At 39.8% G+C, this 11,692-nt stretch overlaps 1 protein-coding gene across 4 annotated transcripts in view; it reads left to right on the top strand.

Annotated features, from left to right (window-relative positions):
- The window catches only part of LOC123515433 (tetraspanin-9-like), a 34,629-nt gene extending 23,298 nt beyond the window's left edge, over window positions 1-11,331 (top strand). For all 4 annotated transcript variants that reach the window (XM_045273995.1, XM_045273997.1, XM_045273994.1 and 1 more), the window contains 5 exons: window positions 5,966-6,157; window positions 6,570-6,755; window positions 7,263-7,368; window positions 7,882-8,006; window positions 8,436-11,331. In XM_045273995.1, coding sequence (XP_045129930.1) covers window positions 5,966-6,157; window positions 6,570-6,755; window positions 7,263-7,368; window positions 7,882-8,006; window positions 8,436-8,528 — 702 coding nt within the window. In that variant the 3' untranslated portion in view covers window positions 8,529-11,331. The remainder of the gene's footprint in view (window positions 1-5,965; window positions 6,158-6,569; window positions 6,756-7,262; window positions 7,369-7,881; window positions 8,007-8,435) is intronic.
- Window positions 11,332-11,692: the final 361 nt, after the last annotated feature.

Below are 11,692 nucleotides of genomic sequence, written 5' to 3'. Positions count from 1 at the left end.
AAAGAAGATTAAAAAAAAGGCCCACTTGAGTGCTGGCTCTCTAATCCAACCTAACTAAAACAAACCTAACCAAACCTAACCTAACTTCATTTAACCAGACCAAACTGAACCTAACCTCATTTAACCAGTCGCAACCTAATTTAACCTACCTAAATCCAAGCTTACGTAACACAACCCAACTCAAACCTAATCTAACTTAATTTAACCTAGTCTAATCTAACCTAACCCAGCAAAACCCTACCCTACCCTACCCTAACCTAACCAAACCTAACACTAACAAGTTGACTCTACTCCTTCCATTGATCGCTTTATAACTGCAGTGACGTCAAGTGGTTTACTCCTTTCCATCTCTTCCATGCATCTATCTACAACTCAAATCGCCTTGACTACCATGACGCGTTTTCATATCCATTCTGCTTACTATTTGATTTTATACAGCTGCAGAAACATATGTGTGGGGATTAAAATAGTGAAAACTGTGGCCATTAATCTTCTGACCTCCACAGACCCTTCCTAATGTCAAAAATAAGATCTAATCGTACACAAATCTCACGGAAAAAAATGTGTTCCAGTATTGAAGAATCCAGATCTCTTTACTAACCATTAATAACTTGATTACTGATTTCTTTCATGTATCGCTTTATAAGATTACAGAGACAAGTGAAAAGAACTAACAACAAACATAACACTTTACAATATTCACATTAAACTCATTTCCCAGTGACACCTGCCCCGCTAACCCAATTAACCTGATCTCACCTCACGGAATCGCGTACTGCAGGATAGATGTCAGAGTTAACCTAAATCTATTCGAATTCAACGCTTCCTACGCTAATCTAATGTTATTTATTAAAAGTTCACCTTTTTAGAGTGGTAGAACTTTGTGATGATAGATAAATGAATAAATAAAATAAATGCGGTCACACACACACACACACACACACACACACACACACACACACACACACACACACACACACACACACATTTTATACTTTTTTTTCTTACGGAGGAACAGTAATTTACTATTTTTCTAACTTTTTTGTGTCTTTTAACCAGTCTCCTTAACACACACTCAGAAAAACTCTCCCCCACCCTCTCTCTCTCTCTCTCTCTCTCTGACACGCGCACCTTCTATATACGCCTCAAAACCGTCTCCTCTTTCCTGTCTCCCTCCTGAGCACCACTTGCCATCACTGCCCGTCTATCTTCATTGCAGCCCTGAACACACCACCGGGCCCTCCCAACACACTTCAACCCTGCGCGCTCACTTATTTCTACATTTATCTAGATTTTCCACATCCTGTTCCTTGTGCCTCTCTTTCGCCATCCTGTTGCGTCACTGCTCGGTTCATACACACACACACACACACACACACACACACACACACACACACACACACACACACACACACAAATACACACACACACTCCTCTTTCTCTCATCCATATTATGTTGCAGTATCTTTTTTCAGAGTTAGTACGATCTGGTATACACTGACACACACCCTATCTCTCTCTCTCTCTCTCTCTCTCTCTCTCTCTCTCTCTCTCTCTCTCTCTCTCTGTTATTTTGTTCTGTTAGTTTTATTTTCTTATTTTAATCTTTTTTGTAGTTTCGGCGTCATATGACCGTAATGTTGCGCCTCATTATCTTAAATTTCTCTCTCTCTCTCTCTCTCTCTCTCTCTCTCTCTCTCCCGTGATTTATTAGTGAAAGGCTCGTCAGAAGGCCAGCTCGTAAACAAACACAAGAGCTGAAGGGGTTTACACAAGGGTTGAAAGGGGAAAGAAGAGCACTGGATGGAGATATAATGCGTACCTAACCTTACCTTACCTTACCTTACCTTACCTTACCTAACCTAACCATTCACCAAACCTAACGTAACCAAACCAAACCAAACCGAGTCAAACTAAACCAAATCAAACCAGTTATCTAACATTGCTTAGGGTGAAAATCTCTCTCTCTCTCTCTCTCTCTCTCTCTCGTGTGCTGCTGCCGCCTGCCTCCCTGCCTGCCTCGTTTCCTTTGAACGTTTGGCTGAAGGCAGGTATTGTTATTGTATTATTATTATTATTATTATTATTATTATCATTATTAGTAGTAGTAGTAGTAGTAGTAGTAGTAGTAGTTTATTCCTGGAAAGTATCGATAAGTATCTCAACAACGTACAAACTAAAGAGGAAGAAATAAGTTACTCCCATTACATATTCACGAGTGTCTTCTTTTCACTCCAATGGAAAAAAAAAAAAAACAAGAAAAAGATTACGTGCTGTATGTAATCAGTGTAGCTATTGTATGTATGTAATCAATTTCTTGCGTTTCACATCAGAACCTTCCTGTTTTTTTTTTTTTTCGTTTTTTTTCCTTGTCTTTCTTCTTTTTATTTTTTACATGTAGTACTTCGAAAGAAAAAAAAAAACTAAACGAATAAACTAAACAAAAAAAACAAAAACACTTCACTTTACATATAAAAAGAAACACGAATCACCATTTTCTTTTCACTTCTGACGTCAGAAGAAAATAAGAACAAAAGAAATGAAAAAAGAAAAAAAGAAATTAATAAATGGAGTACTTTGTGTATGCCGTCTGGAACTCATCAACTGCTCCCCCTCCCTACCCCCTCTCTCTCTCTCTCTCTCTCTCTCTCTGCAGGGCGGCCAGTACCCACAGGAATCCGCCCAGTCCTGTCCCGCCTGCTCCTGAGAACACACTGCCCCGGGCCGTATGACATTTCACATCAGCTTCTCTCTCTCTCTCTCTCTCTCTCTCTCTCTCTCTCTCTCTCTCTCTCTCTCTCTCTCTCTCTCTCTCTCTCTCATTTTACATACACAATTTTTTTTCTCTCTCTCTCTCTTTCTCTCCTATGGTAAACTTTTGCTAATTACCCAAATATTTTACTTTCCTCCTATTCTCTCTCTCTCTCTCTCTCTCTCTCTCTCTCTCTCTCTCTCTCTCTACTGCTGCTAATACTACTGCTATTACTGCTGCTGCTACTACTACTACTACTACTTCTTCCACTATTACTACTACTATCACCACTACCACTACTGCTATCACCACCACCACCACCACCACCACTACTACTACTACTACTGCTACTGCTACTACTACTACTACTACTACTACTACTACTACTACTACTACTACTACTACTATTACTACACAACATGAGCTACGTACGTCAGTCCTCCTTCATGTCAACGCTTCACTATTACAATCCATAAACCTCCCACCAATTGCCTCCTGTCCAACCCACCACCACAAATATCGTAGCATAAGAGTCACCTAAGAGGCAGTACGCGCGGCAAGTCAGTGACCGTGGCCTGCAAATATCAACAGGTGTACCAGGCCACTATACAACCATCACACTGTTATGCTCGCCTTCGTTCCCCGGCCTGCCTTGAATAACGAGCGGACTGACTGGTTCTGAGATTCTGGTTCTGTAATCATCGTTGCCTTCAGTACCATAACGTGTTTTTCATATTTATTCTGCTTACTATTTGGCGATATCTTAGATTCAGAAGCTTATGTGGGATGAAAATAGTGAAGACTCTGTGCATTAATCTTCTGACCCCTATAGACCCTTCCTGATGTCAATAAAATGGTCTAATCGTACATAAATCTCAAGGTAAAAATGTGTCCCAGTACTGAAGGAGTTAAACCACTTCATTTTCACATTTATTTATAGTTGGTGATTTTATACAGCTTCAGAAACTCCTGTAGGGATTAGAATAATGAAGACTGACTATTAATCTTCAGAACTCCATAGACGCTTCCTTATATATAAAGAAAATCGTCTAATCCTACCCAAATTTTGCGGTATAAATGCATCACAGTACAGAAGGGGTTAAGTCTGTCTATAGCCTGTGATCTCCATAGGATTTGTTTATCGATCTTAAGTTCCCTGATAGAATTAATACATATGGGTGTTTTGTATAGGTAATTATTTAACAGTTTATAACTAGGTGATGAACGAGAGAGAGAGAGAGAGAGAGAGAGAGAGAGAGAGAGAGAGAGAGAGAGAGAGAGAGAGAGAGAGAGAGAGAGAGAGAGAGAGAGAGAGAGAGAGAGAGAGAGAGAGAGAGAGATAACCACATTAGAAACTGATAAATATGCATAAACACAGCACTAACTAGATCAGTAAACAAAGATAAGGAAAAATACCAATAAAATCATAAAGATGGATACAAAGACAGGTACATATGATAAATAGATAAAGATGGAAAAACAAACATAGAAAAACAAATAAACAAACATAAACATACATCCACATAGCTAACACGAGAGAGGCTGGCAGGCAGGCAGGCAGACAGACAGACAGACCATTGCACACTCAGAGACCACCACAACAGACAGACAGACAGACAGACAGACAAATGGACAAACAGACATACACAGACAGACAGACAGACCATTGCACACCCAGAGACCACAACAGACAAACAGACAAACAGACAGACGGACAGACAGACAGACCATTGTACATCCAGACCTCAACAACAGACTAACAGACAGAAACACAGACAGATAGACAAACATAAAGACAGATGAACAGATAGACAGACAGACAGACAGACAGACAGACAGACAGACAGACAAACAGAAAGACAGACAGACAGACCATTGCATACTCAAGGCACCTCCACAACAGACAAACATACAAACATACAAACAGACAAACAGACAAGAGAAAGACCATTGCACCCTCAGAGACCTCCATGACAAAGACAAAAAAACAGACAGACAAACAGACAGACAGACAGACCATTGCACCCCCAGATAAGGTCATGTCCTCCCTCTGGTCCTGCCAAGCCACAGAGCAACCGGGGTGGGGAATTCCTCCACCTAATATTACTTTTTTCTTATTACCTTAGGGGTCACAGAACTTTAATATTGGGACGTGTGTGTGTGTGTGTGTGTGTGTGTGTGTGTGTGTGTGTGTGTGTGTGTGTGTGTGTGTGTGTGTGTGTGTGTGTGTGTGTGTGTGTGTGTGTGTGTGTGTGTGTGTGTGTGTGTGTGTGTGTGTGATAGCAAAGGATAAAGCTAAGGTGAATGAGTGAGTGTGTTGTTACTAATGAGTTAGTGAGTGAATGAGTGATTGTATTATATTTTTTTACTCAACTTTTAACTAATCAGAGTGAGTGAGTGAGTGAGTGAGTGAGTGAGTGTCCTCTTCAAGCCTGAATCTGCCTTGATCAGAGCCAGCCAGTGTGGGCAGTAGTCACACAGGATGTATTGGTTTATAATTCTACAAATGCACCAGACCATTCCATTAAGCATGAAGGCAAGCCACAGTGATCAGAGACTAAAAATGCAGAGATATTTTCATGTCACACAGCAGTAAGCATCTCTCATGACATTCTGGCATTGAATTCTACAACACCACTGGCAAATATCAACATCAGTCAAGAGTAAATGATATGCAGAATGACAGAATTAGTGGAATGACAGCAACAAACGTGTGAATGCTGACAGAGTGACACTGGACCCTTGATACAGGACATTTAGCCTGTCAGCCTCACTCCTATCTGTGTCCTTTTACTTTCAGCCTGTCTCACTGTTCCCTCTCCAGTCCAACAACCTCACTCTTTCCATACACCTCCTTTCAGCCTGTCTCATCATTCCCTCACCACATCAGACAGTCTCACTCAACTCCTACATTTATTCTGTCCATCTCTCTAAGAGTTAACCAGCATTCGCAATCTTTCATTCATTTTCTGGTAAACTCTGGAACTCCTTGCCTATTTCTATATTTCCTCCTAAGATCTTTCAAAAAGGGAACTTCAAGACAGAATTTTTTTGACCTGGCACTCTCATTGGGTCTTCTTCCCCCTTCCCACTTCTTGTTTCCCTTGGCTGATGCCCCTCCTACATAAAGCAAAAAAAAACCTTCACCCTCCCTGTCCATCTTTCAAGCCACATCTCACAGCTCCGTCACTCAGAGTGGTGCCTACCTTTCAGATTGTGGGGTGTTCCATGCTGGGGGCCGGCATTTGGCTTCGTCTGGCCTACGGGGGATATGCCTCGCTGCTACACCAGTACTCTGTCATCTCTGCGGACTCACTCTGTCTGGCGGCAGGAATCATCACCTTTGTGCTGGCCTTCTGTGGATGCTGTGGTGCCTGGTTCCAGAGTCGCTGCATGCTGATCACTGTAAGGTTTAGTATTATTAGTCATCCCACAAAGGAATGCACATACAACTTGTTATCAAAACACTATAATCCTGTCTGCATAAAATTCATTTGCTTAAGTGAAGAGTGTTGATAGACTGATATGCTTAGATATGGCTAATAATAACCAAGATATGGAAAAAGAAAAGGATAACATAGAAATACAGTACTATAGCCACATGTCAAACATCTTATCAAAACAATACATAACCATAGCTGGATATTCACTTGGTTAGGTGCAGAGTGTAACATACTGATATACATACTGTACATGGATATGGGCAATGATAAGAAACATATGGAAAGAGAGAACACTCAAGAAAGTCATGATAAGTAACAAAAATTATTTCCTGTTACAGTATAGCCAACATTGACAAATTTCTACTTTTCTGCAGTATTTCATTCTGGTGGTACTGGTGTTCACGCTGCAGTTGGTGGCAGGAACACTTGCCTTTGCCTTCCGCGGGGAGGTCTCAGCAACACTGATCAAGGAGCTGCAGGATGGCATTCGAAGGTCATTCAATGAGACCTCTGACAATGCCGTGGCAATCACTTGGAATCACCTTCAGTCACAGTTTCATGTAAGCAAGTGTTGTTTCTTCCCTCGCATGAGAGGCATTTCTTTCATACAGTAATGCAGTTTTTACAGTGCAAGATCACTGATTGGTCCTATCTTGAATAAAGCCATTTCATTGACACCCAGTATCTCAAGTATATATTCTAATGGTTCAATAAGTAGAGATTGAAGTGCAAGCCTTCATTATTACAATATGAATGCAAAACTTGATTTGAAGAGTAAAGATACAAATAGTATACAGGAATATTAATTCATGAAATGTAATTATAAATAATTCACTGGAAAATACATCACATACCTTCAGCAGTGGTCTCAGTTGACAGATAATTCAAATGCATCACATGAAAGAACTCAAGGCTGTACAGGGTGAGTTCTGAAGCACTGGACAACCTTTGTAACTCACAGCACCCATACCAAGAATCAGTCTCTCTGTGTGCGTTCATTTTATCTCTACATGCCTTATAAACTTTCAAGAATAAGTGCATTCTTGATCATGTTGCCTTTGCCTCAGTGTTGTGGTGTGGAGGGCCCCAACGACTGGTTCAAGATAGCAGCCTGGCCACAGGAGGACTGGGTGCCTCATGCCTGCTGCTACACAAAGTTCACTTCAGATCAAGGTATGCTTCATACACTCTTACTTCAACCCCACAAATTCAACACCAGCACATTTCAACAGTAGCAAAGCCTTGTCCCTGAAGCTGAGGTGTCAGAGCAGAGGGCTCAACATCTTTACAGTGCTATCAGCATCACAGTTCATGAACTTCATATGGTGCCACCACAACAAGGGAGACGGGGTACTCACACTGACTACCATGTTCTTCAATGTCATTTGTTTATTTTTCACTCATTCACTTTTTTCCTCATATAAGAACCTTATTTGCTCTATGGAAAGTACATATTTGCACATTTCAGTGCATGTAAATACAATATAACTAAGATCTTAGAGGGAGAGAATCAAGGCAATCTTGTCATTTTCAGAAATTACATACACATACCTAATAGTATTTAATTTAAATGTACAACAATATCTTAGTGAATATAAATTACTTGAGAAAATGACAATGTATAACTGTACTTTGCACTGATGTAAGTGTGTGAGCAAAGACTACTGAGATCACTATGTTGTGCAGACTGTGGCAGGACCAATGAGCCGGACCACTGGTACCAGGTGGGCTGTTATGTGCAGGTCAAGATGTGGTTCATTGAGCGTCTGCATGTGGTGGGGCTGGTCGGCATGGTGTTTGCCTTTGTGCAGGTAAGACATGGCTGTAACACTCCTGGCGCAGTGACAATATGTAGTGACCAAAATGCATTTAATTTCATTGTGAATTGGTGAAAGGCAAAATCAACCTGTCAATCATATGTCTTAATGCAGATAAAGCACATATTTGTGTAGCATCAAGAATTTCCTCAAAGGAATAACCATTAGAGTATCACTAATACTGTCCATGAATATAATCATTCATGGAAGCAAGAGATGGAATATTTGTTAACAATGAATTAAAAAATGTCTGCATAATGATAATATTCTTTCAATAAGGTATATAGTTAAACACTGTAACTTGTATATGATTGAAATCTCCAGAGCAATTCTTAAATATTGCCTGAATTTATACACTGCATGATATCATCCCTAGTAAATTTTGTAAATATCTTTTGATCTATTCTCCACATCCCTTGGCAGCTATTTGGCATGATTGCATCACTGCTGCTGTTCTGCACGCTGGGTTACAAGCGCCGCTCCCACACCTACAAGTCATACCATTCGGATACCTGACTACAGGCCCCTGACGTGGCACACTGAGCCACACACACCACACACTATACAAATTTCTGAGAGAAATACAAACTAATAACTGGAAAGTAAATGAGAAAAACTTTGACATGAAGATTTATCTGACTGAGAACAATAATTAAGGATTAATCTACAAATGTGAACATAAAGTTTGACAAACTGTATTCTTCATTTGAAAAATCAAATAGGACAGATGGTATGGGCTTAGGGGCTGTGGAGCTGATGATTGGCAGCTGGACAGCTTAGTGTTCTGGGAGTAACACAGGCTATAAGCCATTTCAAAATTCAGCCTGGGAGGCCGGTAGTGTTTCATTTGCTAAGCAGCACTGGGCACCTTTGTTGAGTGGTAGTACATGGTATATTTTACTGTTCTTTGTTGTAAATGATAATATATAGTATCTTTATTTATTTAAAGTGAGTCATTTCATATGCCCTCCTTCCCATCATTCCTTACATTATGTTGTAAAATGTGCATCTCTGATACATAAAAGGAGGAGAATGAATGATACAAAAGTAATACTTTAGTTTCTTTAAGTGCCATAACATTTGTATGGAAGTTTTTTGTATATACTCTTCACTGATGTACTTTCTTGTGTATTTACCTGATTCAGTACTTCAAATATATGTACATTTTGATTATCTAATATGTTTGTATGTAAATACATTAAATTACATGTATGTACTAGATACTCATGAGATAAAAAGAAACAATATTCGTGGTGGTTTCATGAATGTGTTGTAAGACACGTATGTAAAGAGGAGTTGCAAAGGCCAGGAGGCTTTTTACCTGAGAATGACAGACTCTGAGTGTTGCTCTGTCGTGGGAGACAAGTGTCTGTGTCATGGTGACAAGGGTTCAGCTTGGTGGTTTAGTGGCAGTGTGCCAAGCTGTACTTGTATGTATACATGTATGTGTAACACTTTCAGAACCATCAAGTAAGGATGTTCACCTTATTGCTTTGTAGGAGAGTGTTGCCTGTATGGTTAACCATCCAAATCAATCTGATCACAAAGCAGAGGGTAGTGAGGCTGAAGCATTCTGACTCAGTAATTTACCAGGATATATTACATAGTTTTATTGATATCATACTTTGTTGTTTCAATTAAATGTAGTAAATAATAAAACATTTCTATGAAGTAGTAATACACAACTAAAAATAAAGTGCCAAACAGCAAGGATGAATGAGACGTGGCTGTAACAACACCTAATGGGTGTAGGCAGAGGGTGTTCATGTACAGGCCTGCACACCCACCACAGCACAATTAAGCTGGATATGACACACATCATAAGCTTAACAATTTGCATAGACCCTCAAATGGTTTGATATTTTGTTCTTTTCCCTCAGCAACCTTACTGAGAGCTAACATTGATGAACTCCAAGATTACAGCACTGCTACAAGAGGCATTCTGTTGACGGCTGATCAAAGACTGTGATAACCTGATAGTGCAAGTCTGGTGCCAACTGTGTTTTCCACCAGTCACATCCCTGAGGCTGCCAACACAGTGGCAAACCTAGGCGAAGGCTTTGTGGTGTTACAAACACCTTTAATTTATGACCTGGGAGTCTGTAAGCACATAAGATTTGATGCTGTTTGGAAACAATTATTTGTCTGAAGGATGAATACAGAGAAACAAAAGGAAAGGGCAAGTCTTCAGGTTTCTCAGGTTGCTAATATTCTAAGGATAGCATAGCATATATATAGCCATTTTGTTGCTTCACTGTGATACTGTCACAGGATAGATTAGGATTCTAATCATGATTTTGTTGAATGTTTCAATGCAAAAGATATTTTTTATGTATAAGTTTTATGAAAAAAAAAAAGAAATTTGGTGATAAATGAGTTAGATCTTAAAAAGATAAGCTTTACTTTTAAGATGATGTACATCATTATACCATAAGGCAAATTTTGTCTTTTCTTTCATCTCAAATTCTCTTTACATTTCTCAAACTGTCTTCATGAAAACATCTTTGAAAACACAGATAGCGGAACCATGTGTGCTTTGGGGTCCGCGGGGTCTCCAAGCGCATGGGTTCGAATCCTGTCCACAGTCCAAGTGTAGGTTGGGCTTCCTCACTTGGGGCAACGGTTTCCTAGCGGGTGGGCTTTCAGATAGGAGGTACCTCAAAAAGTACCCCCTTTAGCCCATAAATTCCCATGAAAAGCCTACATAGTATAAATAAAAAAAAATTTAAAAAAAATTAAAAGTTGCATAGATAAGATGCAAAAATGTCTGAGGATGTGAGGTGCTCAAGAGTAGAAGGGTTGACCTCACTATGAAGATAAATCTATAATTCATGAACCACTATATGTAAAGCACACCAGAATCCATTGAGGCTAGTGGTGAATGCTTTACTGATGCAGATCAGGAAAGGAAGGCAGGTCTGGTCAGGTGTGGTCTGGCCTGGCTTCCCTGGCCTGACACAGTCGCTGGCAATGAATGGTGTATTTCCATTCCATACCTTTGACAAGTTTGCTCCTTATCTTTCTGGCACCTTGTATGACCCAATATAGTGAGTGACGCCTCTCTCTCTCTGTCTGCCTCGCTATTTATCATCGGGTACTGTGTACAGGGGAACATCCTACAGTGTACTAGTGTTTGCTTACTAGAAGTTAAGTAATAAGAGTGAAATGCACAATGTTCACCAGAATGAGTGTTGAAATATGGCATTATCATTTTTCCAGAGGGACCAATAATTGTTCATCTTATAAATAATCACCAGATGAAATTTGTATGTATTCATCCAGATATTTATTATATACACAATAAAAGAATATCCATGTATGCACTGGCTTTCCATGAATTCTCCATATGCTAGCTGTAGGTTTTGAAAAGTCTAAACAAATATAAGAATAAAATCAAAGACAATGAGGAAAGCTGCAATAAGCCATACACGTGGCTGTCTCTGTACCCTGTGTGCACAATTTATCATTAAATTTTACAGCTGACTTATCTGCATAGTCTGTAGGAGCTACCTTGGATATATAATATTCACAGAAATTGTTCCGACTATGAACAATAGGAACCCAGGAGAAATAAATAAGTTATCGTGAAACTGCAAATTTACCGATATATAATTTGTACCTCACCTTTAATGTTCTGTAAATGTGTTACGTGGCAGTCAGTAGTGGTGGTACCATGGCAG

Source organism: Portunus trituberculatus, chromosome 39, assembly GCF_017591435.1.
Source record: "Portunus trituberculatus isolate SZX2019 chromosome 39, ASM1759143v1, whole genome shotgun sequence".
Classification (NCBI taxonomy): domain Eukaryota; kingdom Metazoa; phylum Arthropoda; class Malacostraca; order Decapoda; family Portunidae; genus Portunus; species Portunus trituberculatus.
This window is presented reverse-complemented; position numbering and strand designations above follow the sequence as displayed.